Source organism: Macaca nemestrina, chromosome 1, assembly GCF_043159975.1.
Source record: "Macaca nemestrina isolate mMacNem1 chromosome 1, mMacNem.hap1, whole genome shotgun sequence".
Classification (NCBI taxonomy): domain Eukaryota; kingdom Metazoa; phylum Chordata; class Mammalia; order Primates; family Cercopithecidae; genus Macaca; species Macaca nemestrina.
The window spans coordinates 13,824,810-13,848,843 of record NC_092125.1 but is presented as its reverse complement, the minus strand read 5'-3'; the positions used below and the strand labels follow the sequence as shown (position 1 = coordinate 13,848,843).

Genomic DNA, 24,034 nt, shown 5'->3' with positions numbered 1-24,034 from the left:
CGCGAGAACTGCAAGGCCCGCAATGCCCTGCGCCAGCGTGGACCGGAGAGGAGGAGGGGTGAAAGGGGCGGGGCAACAAAGCAGTAGGGAGGTGGCAACGACGCCTGCGCAGTGTGACCGGGATGGCGCATTTTCTTGCACCGAGTAATGCGGTGTCGCTGGCGGCTGAGGAGGGCGGAGAGTTGTGTGGTGAAGTAGTGGGAGGGATTCATGTAGGCATCGGGAAGAGCCTAAGCCCACACTATAAAATAGGAAGTTAATGCGGGGTACAGCTACTCCCGGACCGGCGGCGTGAAAGTCGTGATATCATCGTTGAACTGTGAGCAGCAGTGGCGGCGGCTGGGGGGAACCCGGATGGGAAGGAGGGAGGGGGAGGCTGGGAGGCGGGGCAGAGAGGAAAGAAAGAAAGGAGAGTGAGGACCCGGATGCTGAACCGGATTGTGTATGAATTTTCCATCCCCTGGCTTTAAGCGGGGAGGAGGAGGAAGGGTTGGCCAAATGCGGCGGAAGGGAGCATCTGAGCGAGGAGGAAGCAGAAACCTCACCGTTTCTCTCCCTCCGGACTCTGTGCTAGCACTGTAGACGTTTGCAGTTCTCTGCCCAGCCGCTGTGGAAAATCGGCCTCGAAGTGATAGAAATTCCCTGCTTATATCAGGCTCTTTGAGATCCATCGTCTTTCTCCCGGAGTATGAGTGGAAGGATTCAGGGTGCGCTTCACATTTGTATGTCTCTGTTTAGCCATTCTCAAACCAGGCCCTTCCTTTTGAAAAGATAAGTCGTTTGCATGGGATGTTCGCTTTTTAGACGCAAGGTTGTTGCCCTGGTTTCATCGTCCAACGCGTTAGAAGGCGCTTTCTTTTTTTCATGGCTGCTGAGCGCCGACCACTGGGGTGGCCTCTGCCTTCGTAGACCTGCGCCTGGCGAGATGGACAGATGCTGAACAAAACAATGTGAAATTACCGCAGTGGCAGTGCTCCAGAGGAGAGTTCCGCGGTGATAGGAGAATGTGAGGGAATTTGGCTTATTTAGGGAGGGAAAGGAAGGGTTTCTGAGCAAGTGAGGATCGAGCTGAGAGCTGAAGGGCTAGCGGGAGTTAACTAAGGAAAGAGAAAAGGAAAGGACATTCCAGACAAAAAGACTAACTTGTCGGAAAGCCCTGTGGCGGAAGGGAGTTTTTCCAGTGTGAAGAACTGAGCCTGGAGAGAGGGGATGAGGGGGAGTGTGGAACCTTATAGACTTTGTGAAGGAGTTTTGTTTTTGTCCTAATAGCAATGGGATATCTTCCAAGGAATCTCAGTTAGAAGGGAGAGATGACTCCGATTGGAATGTCACCCTGGCTGAAGAGTAGAGGACGCGAAAAAAAGAAGAGTTAAAGAGGCAAATGCAGGGAGCCCGACGAGGAGGCTATTGCCGTAATAGTGCACATGGTGACAGGAATGGAGAGTTTGTGATAATAGTTATGGATTCACCCTTTGAACAAATTTCTGGCAGCTTTTTAGTTTTGAAAGTGAGAAGTTTCAGACTCTCACTGAGGTATTGAGTAGTTTATTCACTCTAAAAGGAAACTAGTAGAGTTCATGTAACACACACTAATGCCTCCTTACATTTAAGTTTAGTACGTGATAGCTGAAATTTCCAGCTGTGATAAATTGGGAAATCCTTTGATTTAAAACAAAGGCGAGTGAGAGTATGTGCCGCAGTGTGTAGAATCCTTTAGGCTTAAGAAGACGCAAGGCAAGTTGGTTGTTACCTAGAAAAATTGAGGTTCTTATGTTTTCATACCACTGAAAATACTTGTATGTAAACATCCTCTGGGAAAGGAAATTGACTTGTTAAGTGAGTATTCTTAAACATCTCTAAGTGAGCAAAGGAAATAATTTTTTTTTAAAAAAGCATGACTAGTGTTTTAAGTTGAAAAATAACATCAACCACAAAGCTCTCTACAAATTGAAACAAAGATTAGCTCTGATTTCTATGCAACAGGGTACACCTGCTAGAGATCCTGACACAAAAGGGAATTCTGAAGCTCTATCTCATTGATCTTTAAGTTCAGTCAAATGTGTTTTGAAGGCTGTGAGAAAATATACAAACGTGATTCTTGCTCCTAACCTGTAGTTGAGAAAAGATAGGTACTGACATATAAATAGATAAGTATATGAGATGCTTTTTAAATTCTACCTTTAATGATGTTCGATAATAATCTTTTATCTAAGCCATTATTTTTCCTGTTTTGCATCTTCTTTTTTTTTCAATCCCTGATAATAAGTTATAGATAATAGGTTACCTAATAAGGATTTACCTAATATTATACTTCAATCCCTGATAATAAGGTAACGGGTCAGAGATCAAATAGTATAGGTAATAGGTTACCTTAATAAGTATTTGCCTAATATTACCAATAGGTATATTGATTATTTCACTTATTTGATTCTTTATGAGCCTCTTTTTCCTTGTGACGTCTTTGGTATTGATTGCTAGTCAAGGTGGATGTAGAAATTTCCCATGTGGGATGTTTCTCTTTGAAATGTTTCTCTTGTTAAAATGATTTCTTTTCGTGGAGTGCTGATTTTTTTATGATTGTTTGATATAGATGAGAACAGACTACAAAAAAATATGCCTTTCAATCCTGAAGAGTAACCTGAACTATACACTAGTTTTGTGCTTTAATTTTCATTTGTAATCTGCCTTCAATAAAGAGTTAAGCTAGTGGAATTTATGTCTTTTTTTTTTTTTTTTTTTTGAGACGGAGTCTTGCTCTGCCGCGCAGGCTGGGGTGCAGTGGCCGGATCTCAGCTCACTGCAAGCTCCGCCTCCCAGGTTTACGCCATTCTCCTGCCTCAGCCTCCCGAGTAGCTGGGACTACAGGCGCCCGCCACCTCGCCCGGCTACTTTTTTGTATGTTTTAGTAGAGACGGGGTTTCACCGTGTTAGCCAGGATGGTCTCGATCTCCTGACCTCGTGATCCGCCCGTCTCGGCCTCCCAAAGTGCTGGGATTACAGGCTTGAGCCACCGCGCCCGGCCTGGAATTTATGTCTTAACTTATAACACAAACATGAATATTTGCTTGGCATTGAAGGGTAAAGATATTGAATAGCTGGGGATCTTAATCTGAGGTGCGTGTAAACGATTCAGGGACTACATGATCTCTGAGAGGTGATATGTTGTAAGTGTTTGCAGCAGTGCATACATTTGTGTTGGAGCGTATTAACACATACACAGGCCTTTTTTTTTTTTAGAAGATTCATAGCTTTCATCATATTCTCAAAAGGTTTATGTGATCCGTGAGATGGTTTACAGTATGGGGAAGCATCAAAGCACTTGCATAGTTGATGGTTATATGTGTGTGTTATTATTTCAGCCATCCATTATCATGTGCCTGCCAACTGCCTAACAGTGCATACATATGTAGAAGTTTTATTCTTTTCTCCTATTGCCATATTACAAGTCTCATTTCATAGCAGAAGAACATTTACATTACAGAGACAATGTGGTTCAAACCATTTTACCCTTGTATTCATTGACTGCTACAAAACAGGAACATTAAATACCCGATAGTCACTAAATTGGGTAGTCTCAGCACTTCTACACTCGTAATTGTGCCGGAAAAGTGGAATGCTAGCACTAATAATTAGATTTTGGTTTGGGGTTTTTTTTATTTGTTTATTTTTACTTGTGTAAATGTATGGGGTACAAGTGTAGTTTTATCTCATGCATAGATTGCGTAGTAGTGAAGTCAGGACTTTTAGGGTGTCCATCACCCACATAATCACATTGTACCCATTAAGTAATCTTTCATCATCCACCTCCTTCCCACCTTCTCACCCTTTGGAATCTCCATTGTTTATCATTCCATGCTCCATGTCCATGTATACACATTATTTAGCTCCCATTTATAATTAAGATGTACTATTTGTCTTTCTATGTCTGACTTGTTACACTTAAGGTAAGGGCTATCCATCCATTTTGCTGCAAATGACATGATTTCATTTTGTTTTAATGGCTGAATAACAATTCATTGTGTATATACCACATTTTCTTTATTCAGTCATCTACTGATGGACACTTAGGTTGATTTTACTATTATGAATAGTCTGTAATAAACACACAAGTGCAAGATTTTGGAAATTTTACTTTTGTGGCACGCTGTCGGTATTTACTCAGGATCTTTGGATTTGCTTGGCTACATGTATATAAATCGTGTTTATTAACTGAAATATGTGCAAAAGTCTTGTCTTTGGTGGATTAATTTATAGTATAAATCCACAAAAGTCAGATTCTGCTCCTAAGTATATTTTACATTTTTAATTTTAGTGCCAGCAAGAAGTTACAGTACTAGAATCGCCTTACACCTGAGAGTGTCAGTGATGCGATCATAGTATCAGGTGACCAGGCTATAAAAGATGACTTTTGTTACTTAACATTATGAAGTTACTAGGGCAAATTTAGAAATCGAGGAACACTGGTGAAACCCCGTCTCTACCAAAATAGAAAAATTAGCTGGGCGTGGTGGTGGGCACCTGTAGTCCCAGCTACTCAGGAGGCTGAGTCAGGAGAACTGCTTGAACCCAGGAGGCAGAGGTTGCAATGAGCCAAGAGAGACGCCGTCTCAAAAAAAAAAAAAAAAAAGCAAGGAACACATCCCCACTGTTATAATAAATAACAGTAGCCCACACCCGCTTAGTTGCGGTGTGGTGTGGTACCATGTAAGCAACCTATTTCCAGTTCCCCTAACATTCTCAGGCAGCTGTATCAGAATCATACAAGATGCGTATTTAAATTGAAGATTTCTAAGTCTCTGGCCCAGACTTAGAAAAAAAGGATCAGGCCGGGCATGGTGGCTCACACCTGTAATCCCAACACTTTGGGAGGCTGAGGCAGGTGGATCATCTGAGGTCAGGAGTTTTGAGACCAGCCCGGCCAACATAGTGAAACCCCATCTCTACTAAAAATTCAAAAAATTTAACTGAGCGTGGTGGCGGGAACCTGTAATCCCTGCAATTCGGGAGGCTGAGGCAGGAGAATCACTTCAGCCCAGGACGGGGAGGTTGCAGTGAGCCGAGATCGCACCACTGCACTCCAGCCTGGGCAACGAGAGCGAAACTCCATCTCAAAAAAAAAAAAAACAAAAAAGGAACTTTGGACAAATCAGAGTAACACAAAGTACATGAACTCAACTTCATTTTCTTCATTCAAAAAAAGTGACCCTCACTTAAACAAATATATTCTTGTGCTTTATCTTCTGGCATACTGAGATAACTTTCTAAAGTGGCTTCCAATTCCAAAAACCAATGATGTGCAACCCATTGAACAGCCCTAACCACAAACTGCCATTAGATGCCATATTACATTTAGCCTTTTTGTTGTATCTGCCATGAAGCCAGAAAAGTTGGTTAGAAGCGGGCTCAGGATTTTAAAGACTAAATCATAGTCCCAAGAAGCAGAAGAAAGAGGATAAAAGTAATAAACTTCCCAAAATGTGCCAAAGATGCTAGAGCAGTTAAAAAAAGATTCCTAATATGAGGGCAAGTAATAATAGAAACAGATACAAAGAAAGTAGAGATTCAGCAGCACAGGGAGACCCTAGGAAGACCGTGAGTGTTATTGTAGGAAATATTGAAATAAGGCAGATTTCAGTATAAAGGGGAATATGTTTAATAAATATGATTGCATTTGAGTTAATGCATATCTTAAATCAGAAATCTCTGAAATTGATTAATTGTAGGAGAATCCCTTTAAATTTTAAATACATAAAACATACTCATCTTAGTGCTCATTTAGAAAAGGATATGTTTACTAATTAGTGTAATCAGTTAAATACAGAGGTATCTTTGCAGTTCTTTGGAGTTGTTTTGACATTTGCCGTCAACAAATTACGCCTTTTATGGTTGATAAAATAGGAAAGGCTTAATATAAGTTACATGACTAAGAAAACTTAAAAACCAAGAGAACACTTTGACCAATATAATCACTTGAATGAAGAATTTTCTAATTGAGAGAGAATTTACATACCACCCATTTAAAGTGTACATTTCAGCAGTTTTTAATGTATTCACAGAGCTGTGCACCCATCACCACAATTTAATTTTATAACATTTTGATCCCTGCAAAAAGAAACCCTGTACTCATTAGCAATTAGTCCCTATTCCTAACCACGAATCTACTTTCTGTCTCCGTAGATTGGCTTATTCTGAACATTTCACATCGATGGAATCATACAATATGTAGTCTCTTGAGATTGGCTTCTTTCACTTAACATGTTTTCAAGGCTTCATAGATGTAGAATCTTCTTTTTTTGTTTTTTGAGACTGGAGTCTCACTCTTTCGCCCAGGCTGGAGAGCAGTGGTGCGATCTCAGCTCACTGCAACCTCTGCCTGCTGGGTTCAAGCAATTCTGCCTCAGCCTCCCAAGTAGCTGGAACTACAGGCACTCACTACCATGCTTGGCTAATTTTTGTATTTTTAGTAGAGATGGTGTGAAGGCTGGTCTTGAACTCCTGACCTCGTGATCTACCCACCTCAGCTAATTTTTTGTATTTTTAGTAGAGACAGGGTTTTGCCATGTTTCCCAGGCTGGCCTCAAACTCCTGGGCTTAAGCAATCCGCCTGCCTCAGCCTCCCAAGTGCTGTGATTACAGGTGTGAGCCACCGTGCGCGGCAACAGAAAATTCTTTTTAAACCAAACTGGGTGACTGTCTTTTCATAAACACCTTGAAATACAAATTCCTGCGGCCGGGCGCGGTGGCTCAAGCCTGTAATCCCAGCACTTTGGGAGGCCGAGACGGGCGGATCATGAGGTCAGGAGATCGAGACCATCCTGGCTAACCCAGTGAAACCCCGTCTCTACTAAAAAATACAAAAACAACTAGCTGGGCGTGTTGGCAGGCGCCTGTAGTCCCACCTACTCCAGAGGCTGAGGCAGGAGAATGGCGTAAACCCGGGAGGCGGAGCTTGCAGTGAGCTGAGATCTGGCCACTGCACTCCAGCCTGGGCGACAGAGCGAGACTCATCTCAAAAAAAAAAAAAAAAAAAAGGAATAAAAATTCTTTTGCAGTTTTATACTCAAAGATGATTAGTTTCATGTGATCTTTATGTTTCTTTTTGACAGATTGGCTTTGAAGTTTAAATCCAATGGAGAAGACTCAAGAAACAGTCCAAAGAATTCTTCTAGAACCGTATAAATACTTACTTCAGTTACCAGGTAATACTTCAGTTATAGTCCATAGAGGGTCATTTTCACACAGTAGTGGTCATTCAAATGTTAGCAAATAGAAAAGGTTAGACTTGCTAGCTATTGAGATTTTGTATTTAAGGTGATGCATCTGAGAAAAATGATAAATAGAACGTTCTAATTTTTCATTATTAAATGGTAATTTTTGCCAGGTGAAGTGATATACACCTGTTGTCCCACCTACTTGGGAGGCTGAGACAGGAGGATGGCTTGAGCCCAGGAGTTTAAGGCTGTAGTGCACAATGATCACACCTGTGAATAGCCACTACACTCCAGCTTAGGCAACATAGTGAGACCCCGTCTCTTAAAAAGAAACGTAATTTTTGAAGGCACACTTTAAAACATATCCAATGATTTTTTTTTTTTTTTTTTTTTGAGACGGAGTCTCGCTCTGTCGCCCAGGCTGGAGTGCAGTGGCCAGATCTCAGCTCACTGCAAGCTCCGCCTCCCAGGTTCACGCCATTCTCCTGCCTCAGCCTCCCGAGTAGTTGGGACTACAGGCGCCCGCCACCGCGCCCGGCTAGTTTTCTGTATTTTTTAGTAGAGACGGGGTTTCACTGGGTTAGCCAGGATGGTCTCGATCTCCTGACCTCGTGATCCGCCCGTCTCGGCCTCCCAAAGTGCTGGGATTACAGGCTTGAGCCACTGCGCCCGGCCCCAATGATTTAACATACCTTAAAAAATAAAAATACTTAAAACATTTTGGTATCTCATTGGAGGTTGTATTCTTTATGGATATTACGCATTCAAATTCTCCACTGTTTAGATATTAGGGGAAGTTAGGCAGATTTGTTTAACAATAGAACACTTTATTTACCATCCATGTTCAAGTTTACCTTCTATGTCTTCGTTTTCCAGTATCTCACACATGCACTGCATTTCGTATACTACTAGTTCCTTTGACAGCCAAATAATAATGTATCTAAAATCACAGTATTTGGAAGCATAGCCCACTTTATTCCTGTATAAAGGCATGCCACCTGCACATGGCTTCCTACCTCATGTGTACGTGTGTGTTTTTGTTTTATTTTGCTTCTTTAAAAACTTGTCTGGAGGCTGGGCGTGGTGGCTCACACCTGTAAAGCACTTGTGTGGCCAAGGCAGGCGGATCATGAGGTCACCAGCACTTTGTGAGGCCAAGGCGGGCAGATCATGAGGTCAAGAGATTGAGAGCAGCCTGGCCAACATGGTAAAACCCCGTCTCTACTAAAAATACAAAAATTAGCTGGGCATGGTGGCGCATGCCTGTAGTCCCAGCTACTCAGGAGGCTGAGGCAGGATAATAGCTTGAACCTGGGAGGCAGAGGTTTCTGTGAGCCGAGATTGCACCACTGCACTCCAGCCTGGCAACAGAATGAGACTCCGACTCAAAAAAAACCTTGTCTGTAAATGATAATAAGCAAAAACTCATGAATATAATAAACGGGTTCTTGTAATAAAAAATCATTTATAAGGCCGGGCGCGGTGGCTCACGCCTGTAATCCCAGCACTTTGGGAGGCCGAGATGGGCGGATCACGAGGTCAGGAGATCGAGACCATCCTGGCTAACACGGTGAAACCCCGTCTCTACTAAGAAATACAAAAAATAGCCGGGCGAGGTGGCGGGCGCCTGTAGTCCCAGCTACTCGGGAGGCTGAGGCAGGAGAATGGCGTAAACCCGGGAGGCGGAGCTTGCAGTGAGCTGAGATCCGGCCACTGCACTCCAGCCTGGGCTACAGAGCGAGACTCCGTCTCAAAAAAAAAAAAAAAAAAAAAAAAATCATTTATAAACGAATTATTTCTCATAGAAATAATACAGGCCAGGTGTGGTGGCCCACACCTGTATTCCCTGCACTTTGGGAGACCAAGGCAGGATTGCTTGAGGCCAAAAGTTTGAGACCACCTTGGGCAACATAACAAGTCCCCCTCTCTGTTTTAAACATTTTTTAAAAAAGAAGAAATAATGTAAAAGTTGATAAATTATTTGACAAGCATAAAAACCTATTTAGCCCATACTGTGACTAAACTCTAATGATGCTCTCAATTCAGTCTCAATAGACACTTTTTAATGTCTGTGCTAAAGTATACACCTTTCTTTATGAGCACACCGCTATGGTAATGTGTGCATTTCTGTTCTTCATGAGCCTGGGAAGGATAAAAGCCGAAAGAATGCTAACTCCTGTGCTACACCTTGGAAACCATAATTAGTGTCATTTTTGTTTTGGCAGACCCTAATAGAGACTTGCCTGCTAATGTGAATGCATCAGAAGAATGAGGGAATGATAGAAATGGAGAATTCAAAGGAAAGGTTGCCCACTGTTTAAGAAAAAGCCAAGAGACTGCTTTTGAGTGACATGTATCCAGCAGTTAGTAACTTTTTTCAGTATCTCCCAGTGAGAAACACGGCGCAGTTTCACTTTCACTCTGCCCAGCTCTTATTGCCAGACGTCCTTTAGAACACTTTCACACTCGCTGAACTGGGCTGGCATTCATAGCAAGCCAGTTATCAGTGCTGACAAAAGTCTAACAAGCGTCTCTCGAATGTCTCTTACTCTACTACTTACAAAGCAAGGACTGCCTACAGTTACATTTTAACCATAATGCTTACTTACGCAGTGACCACCTTCTATGACTTTTTTTTAAATTCTCATTACCTGGAAATAATGGCATTAGATAACATGCTTAAAATTATCATTAGGTACCTCACCTTCTTATTCAAATATGTTCTTGATCCATGATGGAATATAACCTCAAAAGATACTTCTAAAGAAATACGACATTGCACTATGCACATAACACGCTTTTTTTTTTTTAGAGAGAGAGCTTCCGAGTTACTAAAGTAACTTAGAGGTGTGCCAGGTCATTTACACTGTTGTAGTATTACTCTTGCTAGTAAATAATAATAATGATATCAGAATTTTCTGAAGTCAACCTGACCAACATGGTAAAACCCTGTCTTTTCTAAAAGTATAAATATTAGCCAAGTACGGTAGCGCATGCCTGAGTTCCAGCTGAGGCATGGGAATCACGTGAGCCTAGGAGCCAGAGGTTGCAGTGAGCGGAGATCACGCCACTGCCTGGGCAACAGAGTGAGACCCTGTCTCAGAAAAAAAAAAAAAAAAAAAGAATTTTCTGAAAGTAGTAAAGAAAATTATTTTTATTTTTAAATTTCTCATACTTGCTGTCATCTTATGTTTATGTTTATTTGCCTTAGTGTGGGGCCCTAGATGAGGTAAAGGGTGGGATTAGGGAGAGATGAAGCTGGCAGTAGAGGAAGAAGGGCTCCAAAAAGAGAGACAATAATGTTTAGATCTTAAAGAGGAAGCAGTAATCTTTTAATTTTGAGAGATCTCTGTGATTAGCCTCAGTGTTAGAAATTATTTTGGAACTTAGCCAGGCGCAGTGGCTCACGCCTGTACTCCCAGCACTTTGGGAGACCAAAGTGGGCAGATGGCTTAAGCCCAGGAGTTCGAGACCAACGTGGACAACATAGCAAAACCCTGTCTCTACTAAAAATACAAAAAATTAGCCAGGCATGTGACACGCCCTTGTACTCCCAGCTTACCTGGGGGACTGAAGTGGGATGATCACTGGAGCCTGGGAGGTCGAGGCTACAGTAAGCCAAGATCACGCCACTGCACCCCAGCCTAGGTAATACAGGGAGACCCCGTCTCAAAAAAAAAAGGGGGGGGGGGCGGGGAACTTAAAAGTATCAGTCTAGGCTGGGCGCAGTGGCTCAAGCCTGTAATCCCAGCACTTTGGGAGGCCAAGACGGGTGGATCACGAGGTCAGGAGATCGAGACCATCCTGGCTAACACAGTGAAACCCCGTCTTTACTGAAAAATACAAAAAACTAGCCAGGCAAAGTGGCGGGCACCTGTAGTCCCAGCTACTCGGGAGGCTGAGACAGGAGAATGGCGTGAACCCGGGAGGCGGAGCTTGCAGTGAGCTGAGATCCGGCCTCTGCACTCCAGCCTGGGCGACAGAGCGAGACTCCGTCTCAAAAAAGAAAAAAAAAGTATCAGGCTAAACATTAGCATGTCATCAGAGGGGAAAAAAATATTAAAACTGTAGTACCTCAAAACTAAGCCATATATTGTACTGTTTTTTAATATAACATTCAAAAATAAAGTGAAAAATGAAATTCCACTTGAGACTCTGTTGTTCATCTTCAAAAAAATGTGTTTAAGTGATATAAGCCAGGTGCAGTGGTTCACACTTACTATCCCAGCACTGTGGAGGCCAAGTGAGACAGATTGCTTTTGAGCCCAGGGGCTTGAGACCAGCCTGGGCAACAGGGTGAAACCCTGCCTCTACAAAAAATAAATAAATAAAAATAAAATTAGTCAGGCATGGTGGCTTGTTCTTGTAGATCCAGCTACTCGCGGGTCTTGAGCCTAGGAGGTCAAGGCTGCAGTGAGCCGTGATTGTGCCACCGCACTCCAGCCTGGGTGACAGAGCAAGACCCTGTCTCAAAAATAATAATAATAGGCTGGGCACAGTGGCTCACACCTCTAATCTCAGCATTACGAGAGGCCGAGGCAGGTGGATGACTTCAGGTCAGGAGTTCGAGACCAGCCTGGCCAACATGGTGAAACCCCATTTCTATTAAAAATACAAAAAAATTGGCCGGCTGCGATAGCTCATGCCTGTAATCCCTACACTTTGGGAGGCCGAGGTGGGTGGATCACCTGAGGTCAGGAATTCAAGACCAGCCTGGCCAACGTGATGAAACCCTGTCTCTGCTAAAAATATAAAAAATTAGCTGGACTTGGTGGCACACGCCTGTAATCCCAGCTACTTGGGAGGCTGAGGCAGGAGAATCGCTTGAACCTGGGAGGTGGAAGTTGCAGTGAGCCAAGATCGCAACACTGCTCCCCAGCCTGGGCAACAAGAGCAAAACTCCGTCTCAAAAAAAAATACAAAAAATTAGCTAGGTGTAGTGGCGCACACCTGTAATCCCAGCTACTTGGGAGGCTGAGACAGGAGAATCCCTTGAACCCGGGAGGCGAAGGTTGCAGTGAGCCAAGATCATGCCATTGCTTTCTAGCCTGGGTGACAGATCAAGACTTGTCTCAAAAAGAAAAAAAAAACCTGTAACCCCAGCATTTTGGGAGGCCGAGGCGGGTGAATTACCTAAGGTCAGGAGTTCGACACCAACCTGGCCAACATAGTGAAACCCCGTCTCTACTAAAAGTACAAAAATTAGCTGGGCGTAGTGGCAGACGCCTGTAATTCCAGCTACTTGGGAGGCTGAGGCAGGAGAATCGCTTGAACCCAGGAGGTGGAGGTTGCAGTGAACTGAGATCGCACCATTGCACTCTAGCCTGGGTGACAAGAGCGAAATTCCACCTCCAAAAAAAAAAAAAGTGTTTTAGTTTTAACTTTTTATGTAACCATTTTCCTGAAACCTAATCTAAAATTAGGATGTTATTACCATGCATTCATTTAACAGAAAATTTATAGAACATTTTTACTAAGTGAACTGGCCGTGGTTTTTATCTATCATTCCTTTATATATGGCTACAATGACTTCTAGTGGTAACTTCTATCCAAAGACCTATCTTAAATTAGCCAGGCGTCGTGGCACATGCCTGTAATCCCAGCTACTCGGGAGGCTGAGGCAGGAGAATAGCTTGATCTCGGGAGGCGGAGGTTGCAGTCAGCCGAGATCACACCACTGCAATCCAGCCTGGACAACAGAATGAGACTCCATCTCAAAAAAAACAAAGACCGGCCGGGCGCGGTGGCTCACGCCTGTAATCCCAGCACTTTGGGAGGCCGAGGTGGGCGGATCACAAGGTCAGGAGATCGAGACCACGGTGAAACCCCGTCTCTACTAAAAATACAAAAAATTAGCCGGGCGCGGTTGTGGGCGCCTGTAGTCCCAGCTACTCGGGAGGCTGAGGCAGGAGAATGGCGTGGACCCGGGAGGCGGAGCTTGCAGTGAGCCGAGATCGCGCCACTGCACTCCAGCCTGGGCGACAGAGCGAGACTCCGTCTCAAAAAAAAAAAAAAAAAACAAAGACCTATCTTGAGCTTTCTGTGTAAGAAAAAGATGATACTGCTGAGCGAGGTGACTCACGTCTGTAATTTCAGCAATTTGGGAGGTTGTGGCGGCCAGATCGCTTGAGCCCAGGAGTTTGAGACCAGTCTGGGCAACATGGGAAAACACTGTCTCTACAAAAACAAAAATTAACCGGGCATGGTGGCTTGCACCTATAGTGCCAGCTACTCAGGATGCTGAGCTGGAAGGATCACTTGAGCCCAGGAGGTGGAGGCTGCAGTGAGCTGTGAACATACCACTGCACTCCAGCCTGGGTGACAGAGTGAGACCCTGTCTCAAAAAAAAAAAAAAAAAAAAGGAAGAAAATGAAGGTCCCTAGTCAAAATAATGAGATTAGCTTTTGACTAAACTCAGGATTTTAAAAGGGAATACTTCAGTGTGTGATAATCTCATTTTTGAAAGGAAAGAAGCAGAGCTTCCACATCTCTAAAGCCTTAACTTAAAGGAGAAATAGATATTTCAAGAGGTAATTTTATGAAGTAATTAAATAGTAAAATATATTTTATTAACAATGCCTATAGTTATGTAAAATAGGCAGTGCCAATTAACTGACACTAAACTAGCTTCTTGGCCTGGCGCAGTGGCTCACACCTGTAATCCAAACACTTTGAGAGGCGGAGGCGGGTGGATCGTTTGGGCTCAGGAGTTCAAGACTAGCCTGGGCAATGTATCAAAACCCCCTTTCTTTTTTTTTTTTTTTTTGAGACGGAGTCTCACGCTGTTGCCCAGGCTGGAGTGCAGTGGCGCGATCTCGGCTCACTGCAAGCTCCACCTCCTGGGTTCACGCCATTCTCCTGCCTCAGCCTCCTGAGTAGCTAGGACTACAGGCGCCCGCCACCGCGCCCGGCTAATTTTTTGTATTTTTAGTAGAGACGGGGTTTCACTGTGGTCTCGATCTCCTGACCTTGTGATCCGCCCGCCTCGGCCTCCCAAAGTGCTGGGATTACAGGCTTGAGCCACCGCGCCCGGCCTCAAAACCCCCTTTCTACAAAATATACAAAAATTAGCCAGGCATGGTGGTGTGTGCCTGTAGTCCCAGACACTCAGGAGGCGGAGGCATGAGAATCATGTGAACCCAGGAGGTGGAGTTTGCAGTGAGCCATGATCATGCCACTGCACTCCAGCCTGGGCAACAGAGCAAGACTGTGTCTCACTTGATTAATTAATTAACAAGCTTCCTTTTCAAAAAGAACAAATTAAGTCCTAAGCCCTAAAAGCCCATCCTACTTTAAAATTGTTTATTCAAGTTCAGATGAAAAGAGTGGACTAGTTGGCCACTGAAGTACTTTAGAGTCTCCCATGCCTGCCCTAATTTTAGAAGGTTGTGCATTTTATGATCCGGATTTCAGAGCGATTGAGAATGGGGTGTTGAACAGTACAAGGCAAGCTCTGCAGTAGGTAATGGATTGATGACGCTGGATTTAGCAAGTCTGAACAATTTAAAGGAAGTTTCTGAATGTGTTTTTTGTAGTTAAAATACTCAAAACACTCATCTTATTGTCACATTTTATTTTTAAATTGCAGGTAAACAAGTGAGAACCAAACTTTCACAGGCATTTAATCATTGGCTGAAAGTTCCAGAGGACAAGCTACAGGTATTAGGCAACTCTAATCTTGTTAATCCCCAAGAAATTAATAGCTGTCACATAAAAATATTCCTAGTTCTTGATTGAATTTAGTCCTCATGCAAGATATTATTTTATATTGAGGTTGCTAAATATTTATTGTGAAAATTAACACCTGAGACTTTCATAATCTGTTAATTAAACTGAGTATATGTTTTGAATAGTTCAAATAAGTGAAATTTTCAATTCTTTTTTATTAGATTATTATTGAAGTGACAGAAATGTTGCATAATGCCAGTTTACTCATCGATGATATTGAAGACAACTCAAAACTCCGACGTGGCTTTCCAGTGGCCCACAGCATCTATGGAATCCCGTCTGTCATCAATTCTGCAAATTACGTATATTTCCTTGGCTTGGAGAAAGTCTTAACCCTTGATCACCCAGATGCAGTGAAGCTTTTTACACGCCAGCTTTTGGAACTCCATCAGGGACAAGGCCTAGATATTTACTGGAGGGATAATTACACTTGTCCCACTGAAGAAGAATATAAAGCTATGGTGCTGCAGAAAACAGGTGGACTGTTTGGATTAGCAGTAGGTCTCATGCAGTTGTTCTCTGATTACAAGGAAGATTTAAAACCACTTCTTAATACACTTGGGCTCTTTTTCCAAATTAGGGATGATTATGCTAATCTGCACTCCAAAGAATATAGTGAAAACAAAAGTTTTTGTGAAGATCTAACAGAGGGAAAGTTCTCATTTCCTACTATTCATGCTATTTGGTCGAGGCCTGAAAGTACCCAGGTGCAGAATATCTTGCGCCAGAGAACAGAAAACATAGATATTAAAAAATACTGTGTACATTATCTTGAGGATGTAGGTTCTTTTGAATACACTCGTAATACTCTTAGAGAGCTTGAATCTAAAGCCTATAAACAGATTGACGCACGTGGTGGGAACCCTGAGCTAGTAGCCCTAATAAAGCACTTAAGTAAGATGTTCAAAGAAGAAAATGAATAATGTTAAGCCATTCTTGATTGGGCCTCATAGCTTATTTTAGTCAATTTTTTTGTCTTTTAGCCTTTAAAAAAATTTGTTATTCTCCAGAAACAGAATAGGTGAATAGGGGTGATGCAAGTGAATTCGTTTTCATTTAGAAGCCCCTCTGTACAGATAATCAAAATTCAAAGTTGAAAGAATCAAAAGAAGCCACAGTTATGTAGGTCTGATTTGAATGTCATAATTGCAGTGACAGGACATTACCACCAGCTCTACCCTACTATCATCAATGTTGTGTTTATTCCATCAATAAAAAAGACTCGCTTCCAGGAATTTTTATCCATACACTTTCTAACTGTACTATCTGGGCAGTTCCAAGCCAGTTTCTTTTAGCTAGCTGGCCCAAAGACCACAAATCTCTTTTTTTCCTAAATGCTGCTGCAAAGAATATCTCACTGTCACCCCTGGAAACCCCCTCACTGAAGTCTTCTATGAAAAGGCTGATATGATAAACAGTAAGCACTCCAGTCCTTTTTCTTAACGTTTTCCTTTTTTCCTTCCTCTCCACCTCACAAGTTTTGCTTTTTGTTTTTTTGAGACGAAGTCTCGCCCCATGGCCCAGGCTGGAGTGCAGCGGCCGGATCTCAGCTCACTGCAAGCTCCGCCTCCTAGATTTACACCATTCTTCTGCCTCAGCCTCCCGAGTAACTGGGACTACAGGCGCCTGCCACCTCGCCCAGCTAGTTTTTTGTATTTTTTTTTTAGTAGAGATGGGGTTTCACCGTGTTAGCCAGGATGGTCTCGATCTCCTGACCTCATGATCTGCCCGTCTCGGCCCCCAAAAGTGCTGGGATTACAGGCTTGAGCCACCGCACCCGGCCAAGTTTTGCTTTTTAACCAAGGTGTCTTTGCTTAATGAAATTCACATGCTGGTCTAAATTCTTTTTTTCTCCCTTGTAACATTTGTGTGCCCCAAACTGGTTAGTGTCTGGGTACAGCATTCCGTTTCCAGTTGGGAAGCGGAAAAAGTGTATGGGGTATTTTAGAAGGGAGCTTTTGAACCTTATTATATTTCCTCCTCATTGATAGTGACAATCTTAAAAGAGTTGTTTTCTTACCTCAAGTACAAAAGCATGGAAAAATGCCCTTTTACTTCCCGCCCACATCACCACCCCCCTTGAAGACAGTAGGTGCTTCAATGCAAAGTAAGTAGGCATCTTTAATCTCCCTGATTAAAGGAAAGAAAGTGTTAGCCTAAGAGGGCCTGACTGAAGAGTAACCAAAGGCTTAATATCAAGCACTAATTCGCTTTTTAGTGCCTTAACCCTGACCTTGTTACCCGTTTCCTATAATTTCTAGACCCAAGCCACTGAAGTCATCTGTGGCCCAAGAGATAGGACCAAAAAATGCTGATTTCAATATTTGATTTGTTGACATCCCAACATGAAGTTTATGTTTCCCTTAGAAACATGTTTTGCTTGATTGGTTCTATAGCATATTACTTAGGATCTATTTACCATATACTGGTATGAGAAATCCTCACCCAAGCATTCAACCTAAATCTTTGAAAAGTTGGATGCTGTCTTTAGTAACTTTTAAAATAGTTTAAATTTCCCATTTTAATAGTGATGAAGAAACCTGTTAAAATCATGACTGTTGATGTTATAGTATGGAAATTTGAACTTTATGAACCCATACTTTAAAAATCATTATTTTTTAAAATCTAACACTGACTATAGAAACAAATTAAAATATCTACCTTTAAGTAGTAAAAATTGCTTAAATAGATTTGTTCCTTGCCTATCAAATTAATTTTGGCCTGGTATTCTTCATCATTCGTTTGTCGTTTTTATCTTGCCTTTGTCAATAACAGAAATGTTTGTCGTTGAATTGAGAATTTTTTTTTTTTTTGAGATGGAGTTTCACTCTTGTTGCCCAGGCTGGAGTGCAATGGCACAATCTCGGCTCACTGCAACCTCCACTTCCCGGGTTCAAGCCATTCTCCTACCTCAGCCTCCTAAGTAGCTGGGATTACAGATGCCTGCCACATTGCCTGGCTAATTTTTTTTTTTAGAAGAGATGGGGTTTCACCATGTTGGCCAGGCTGGTGTCCAACTCCTGACCTCAGGTGATCCAGCCGCCTCAGCCTCCCAAAGTGCTGGGATTACAGGCATGAGCTGCCGCGCCCAGCCAAATTGGTGACTTTTAGCAGTCATTTTACCTGTAGAATAATCAAAACTCTTCATTTGATCTGTAGTCATAGCTATTAACACAGAAAAATGAATGCCAGTTACGTTGCCATAAACCACCTTCTGAACTTGGCGAGATCTTAAAACCATCAACCATTCTCTGTTCACTCTGTGAACTTCTTTCTACTTCACTTCCTTCTCTACCTCACCTGCACTCTATAGTCACTCACTTCAATGACACTTAAAGAGCATTCACTCTCAGATCACTTTTCTCCTTTCCTTGCCCATTCGTATCTTGCCAACTCCCAGTCCTGGATAAATCCAAACATCCACCTTCTTTGCACATCCATGTTGCTCAGTGCTTCTGGGGAACACTTTCAGAACTGCTGTTGAAGCCATTGTGAGTTTACATATTCCAACCTCTACAACACCTTTATTTTCCATCTAATCTTTCTTTTCCTAGCGGAGATTTCTAATTTTTGTTTTGTTTTGAGACAGAGTCTCGCTCTGTCTGGCAGGCTGGCGTGCAGTGGCACAATCTCAGCTCACTGCAACCTCCGCCTCCCGGGCTCAGGCAATTCTCCTGCCTCAGCCTCCCGAGTAGCTCGGATTACAGGCATGTGCCACCACGCTCGGCTAATTTTTGTATTTTTAGTAGAGAGAGGGTTTCACCATGTTGGCCAGGCTTGTCTCAAACTCCTGACCTCAGGTGATCTGCCCACCTTTGCCTTCCAAAGTGCTGGGATTACAGGCGTGAGCCACCGCACTCGGCTGCAGAGGTGTCTTATTAAAGATCCCCTGCTTCTCTTCTCCACTCTTCTCCCACTAAATATAAACTCTCCTAACTTTCCTTCCCTCTACTTTAGGTCTGTCTTTACATAGTTTGCTATTTTCAAGAAGAGTTTGACCTCCTACCCTAGGTTCTCATGTGCTTGAATTTCCCACGATCTATTGAGGGCCTTGTCCTATTTCCATCTTCCCTTTTAGATATCTCCCATCTAGATACTCTCAAGTTCTATCCATTGACTCTTTTTTAATCAGTGTACTGAGAGGAAGGAAGTGGGCAAGGAAGTAACATGAAGTATCTTACTGGCTACTAGATACTTTATATGTTTTCTTCAAGCATTTACTGAGGAATGCCAGGGCCTTGAATACAGATCAAAGTACCTGGCTCTGCTGGGCACAGTGGCTCATGCCTGTAATCCCAGCATTTTGGGAGGCCAAGGCGGGTAGACCACTTGAAGTCAGGAGTTCGAGACCGTCCTGACCAACATGGTGAAATCCCATCACTACTAAAAAAAAATATAACATTAGCCAGGCGTGGTGGCACACACCTGTAATCCCAGCTACTTGGAGGGCTGAGGCAGGAGATTTGCTTGAACCCAGGAGGCATAGATTACAATGATCTGAGATGGCACCATTGCACTCCAGCCTGGGCAACAAGAGCAAAACTCCATCTCAAAAAAAAAAAAGTACCTGACTCTTCTGTACATGCTGCCTCTCGTTCTCTATGCACACTTAAATGCGTGTAAAGGTTTGAAAAGGACTGGTTAGGCCGGGCGCGGTGGCTCACACCTGTAATCCCAGCACTTTGGGAGGCCAAGGCGGGCGGATCATGAGGTCAGGAGATCGAGACCATCCTGGGTAATACGGTGAAACCCCGTCTCTACTAAAACTACAAAAAATTAGCCGGGCGTGGTGGCAGGGGCCTGTAGTCCCAGCCACTTGGGAGGCTGAGGCAGAAGAATGGCATGAGCCCAGGAGGCGGAGCTTGCAGTGAGCTGACGTCTCACCGCTGCGCTCCAGCCTGGGTGACAGACAGAGACCCCACCCCGTCTCCAAAAAAAAAAAAAAAAGAAAAGCAGTGATTTATTCTAATAACAGTTTCTTTTCTATAATCTCTATTCCATCTATATCACAATTATGCAATAGTGGCTGATATTCACTATTTGAAATACAGTCCCAGCACTTTGGGAGACCGAGGTCAGGGGTTCAAGGACCAGCCTGGCTAGCATGGTGAAACCACATCTCCACTAAAAATAGAAAAATTAGCCAGGTGTGGTGGCATACACCTGTAATCCATTTGCGAGTCTAAGGCAGGAGAATCACTTGAACCCGGGAGGTGGAGGTTGCATTGAGCTGAGATCACGCCACTGCACTCCAGCCTGGCAACAGAGCAAGATTCATCTCAAAAAAAAAACTACAGGAAAAGACTCATGATAATGGAACCTACAATAATGTGAATTTAAATATAATGCAGTTGGCATTTGGCTCCCCAAACCCACATTTGGTGACTGGAGACTCACTCTAGTCATTTCATTAATCTTAAATATTTATCTTACTGAATATTTGGACCTTACAGTGTTACTATACTTCGTACTGATTGGTAAAGAATAAGTGTAATAATATAAATTTCAATGTATATAGTTCAAGTTAATCGTTAGAATGCTTCGTGACCACTGATTAATGAGAGATATCTGGGTAACATCTGCCTTGTCATACGTATTCTTTATAAAGTATGCTTTAGGAGAATGACCAGTTTATTATTGAATTATATTTATCACTGTACATAAAGAAAGAAAGATATACTCAAAGATCTCAGAGTTGCTATAATAAGTAATGGAAGATATTTGGACCTCAGTAGGTGAGGTAGTATTAATGGTAAGCTGTAAAAGTAGTTTGTAAATCTCACCGAAACTTGTCATTTAAGAAAAACTAGGCCGGGCGCGGTGTCTCAAGCCTGTAATCCCAGCACTTTGGGAGGCCGAGACGGGCGGATCACGAGGTCAGGAGATCGAGACCAGCCTGGATAACACGGCGAAACCCCGTCTCTACTAAAAAAATACAAAAAACTAGCCGGGCGAGGTGGTGGGCGCCTGTAGTCCCAGCTACTCGGGAGGCTGAGGCAGGAGAATGGCGTAGACCCGGGAGGTGGAGCTTGCAGTGAGCTGACATCCAGCCACTACACTCCAGCCTGGGTGACAGAGCGAGATTCAGTCTCAAAAAAAAAAGAAAAGAAGAAAAAAGAAAAACTAAAATGAGGCCGGACGCGGTAGCTCTCGACTGTAATCTCAGCACTTTGGGAGGCCGAGGCGGCCAGATCACAAGGTCAGGAGATTGAGACCTTCTGTATTTTAGCAGAGATCGTGAAACCCCGTCTCTGCTAAAAATACAAAAAATTAGCCGGGCGTGGTGGCGGGTACCCGTAGTCCCGGCTACTCGGGAGGCTGAGGCAGGAGAATGGCATGAACCTGGGAGGCGGAGCTTGCAGTGAGCCAAGATCACGCCACTGCACTCCAGCCTAGGTGACAGAGGGAGACTCCGTCTAAACCAAAAAAAAGAAAAAAAAAACTAAAATGAGAATAGTTAAACATTTGTAGACTAAGAACGTTTTCAAGAGATTTAGTATTTTTGTTTTATTTTTGAGATGGAGTCTTGCTCTGTCACCCAGACTGGAGTGTAGTGGTGTGATCTCGGCTCACTGCAACCTCCACCTCTTGGGTGCGAGCTATTCTCCTACCTCAACCTCCTGAGTAACTGGGAATACAGGCGCTCACCGCCACGTCCAGCTAATTTTTTGTTTTTTTTTTTTTTTTTTTTTTTTTGAGACGGAGTCTCGCTGTGTCGCCCAGGCTGGAGTGCAGTGGCCGGATCTCAGCTCATTGCAAGCTCCGCCTCCCGGGTTTTTACGCCATTCTCCTGCCTCAGCCTCCCGAGTGGCTGGGACTACAGGCGCCCACCACCTCGCCCGGCTAGTTTTTTTTTTTGTATTTTTTAGTAGAGACGGGGTTTCACCGTGTTAGCCAGGATGGTCTCGAACTCCTGACGTCGTGATCCGCCCGTCTCGGCCTCCCAAAGTGCTGGGATTACAGGCTTGAGCCACCGCGCCCGGCCTTTTTTTTTTTTTTTTTGAGACGGAGTCTCGCTCTGTCGCCCAGGCTGGAGTGCAGTGGCGCGATCTCGGCTCACTGCAAGCTCCGCCTCCCGGGTTCACGCCATTCTCCTGCCTCAGCCTCCCGAGTAGCTGGGACTACAGGCGCCCACAACCGCGCCCGGCTAATTTTTTGTATTTTTAGTAGAGACGGGGTTTCACCGTGGTCTCGATCTTCTGACCTTGTGATCCGCCCGCCTCGGCCTCCCAAAGTGCTGGGATTACAGGCGTGAGCCACCGCGCCCGGCCAATTTTTTGTATTTTTAGTAGAGACTGAGTTTCACCATGTTGGCCAGGTTGGTCTTGAACTCCTGACCTCAAGTGATCCACCTACCTCGGCCTCCCAAAGTGCTGGGATTAAAGGCATGAGCCACTGGCCCTGGCCAGGAGATTTAGCTTTAAATGATATTCTAACAGAGATATCAATACTTTGTGAGAAAGAAATGGTTTATGTATTTAAGCTAACAGATTTAGTCAGCCATAGTAAGTTAAAGAAATTGAAAATGAAGCAGAAGTTTATTGAACAGAAATTGTCATTTGAAACAAAACAAAGTAGCAATTTAAACAGACTAATAAACTTTCTTTTTTTTTTTCTTTTTTGGAGACAGAGTCTCGCTCTGTCACCCAGGCTAGAGTGCAGTCACGTGATCTCGGCTGACTGCAACCTCCACCTCCTGGGTTCAAGCTATTCTCGTGCCTCAGCCTCCCAAGTAGCTGGGGACTACAGGCGTGTGCCACCATGCCCAACTAACTTTTTTGTATTTTTAGTAGAGACAGGATGTCACCATGTGGGCCAGGCTGGTCTGGGACTCCCAGTCACAGGTGATTTGCCCACCTTGGCCTCCCAAAGTGCTGGGATTACAGGTGTAAGCCACTGCATCCAGCCTCTTAGTAGATTTTCTAATAAGTTATTATGAAATTGCCGGGCACTGTGGCTCACGCCTGTAATCCCAGCACTTTGGGAGGCTGAGGCGGGCGGATCACAAGGTCAGATCGAGACCATCCTGGCTAACACGGTGAAACCCTGTCTCTACTAAAAATACAAAAAATTAGCCTGGCGCGGTGGCGGGCACCTGTAGTCCCAGCTACTTGGGAGGCTGAGGCAGGAGAATGGCGTGGGCCCGGGAGACGGAGCTTGCAGTAAGCCGAGATCGCGCCACTGCACTCCAGCCTGGGCGACAGAGCAAGACTCCGTCTCAAAAAAAAAAAAAAAGTTATTGGCCGGGCGCGGTGGCTCAAGCCTGTAATCCCAGCACTTTGGGAGGCCGAGGCGGGCGGATCACAAGGTCAGGAGATCGAAACCACAGTGAAACCCCGTCTCTACTAAAAATACAAAAAATTAGCCGGGCGCGGTGGCGGGCGCCTGTAGTCCCAGCTACTCAGGAGGCTGAGGCAGGAGAATGGCGGGAACCCGGGAGGCGGAGCTTGCAGTGAGCCGAGATCGCGCCACTGCACTCCAGCCTGGGCAACAGCGTGAGACTCCGTCTCAAAAAAAAAAAAAAAAAAAAAAAGTTATTATGAAATTACATGTATGGTTTGATAACAAAAGTGAAAGTATAATAATGTTTTAAGTTTGTTTAATTTGTTGAACCCTGAAATTTAGCCAATTAAGGTTCGAAAACCTCTGTGAATTGAAATTGAACCAGCCAGGTGGGGTGGCTCATGCCTGTAATCCCAGCACTTTGGGAGGCCAAGGCGGGCGGATGTGGAGGTCAGGAGTTCGAGACCAGCCTAACCAATATGGTGAAACCCCATCTCTACTAAAAATACAAAAATTAGCCAGGCATAGTGGCACGTGCCTGTAGTCCCAGCTACTCAAGAGGCTGAGGCAGAAGACTCGCTTGAACCCAGGAGGCAGAGGTTGCAGTGAGATCCCACTGCTGCACTCCAGCTGGGCAACAAAGGAGACTCTGTCTCAATCAAAAAAAGAGAGTGAATCAAAATAAAATGTAGCATTTAGGTCTGGTGCAGTGGCTTGGCCTAAAGCGAAACTCTGTCTCAAAAAAAAATTAAAATTAAATAAAATTGTAGGATTCTATAAATGAGTTAGCACTAAAGATAAAATATATAAAA

The 24,034-nt window shown here is 43.8% G+C and overlaps 1 protein-coding gene across 2 annotated transcripts; it reads left to right on the top strand.

Moving 5' to 3' along the window:
* Positions 1–109: 109 nt before the first annotated feature.
* On the top strand, positions 110–16,188 carry LOC105474600 (geranylgeranyl diphosphate synthase 1). Of its 2 annotated transcripts, none has more exons than XM_011729390.2 (4): positions 110–319; positions 7,107–7,199; positions 14,800–14,870; positions 15,101–16,188. In XM_011729390.2, the coding sequence occupies exons 2-4, from the start codon at positions 7,130–7,132 to the stop codon at positions 15,860–15,862; spliced, it is 903 nt and encodes a 300-aa protein (XP_011727692.1). In that variant the 5' UTR covers positions 110–319; positions 7,107–7,129; the 3' UTR covers positions 15,863–16,188. The 2 variants fall into 2 exon arrangements, with proteins under 2 accessions (XP_011727692.1, XP_011727693.1); XM_011729391.2 differs by lacking the exon at positions 110–319 and adding an exon at positions 533–707.
* The last annotated feature ends 7,846 nt before the right edge of the window (positions 16,189–24,034 follow it).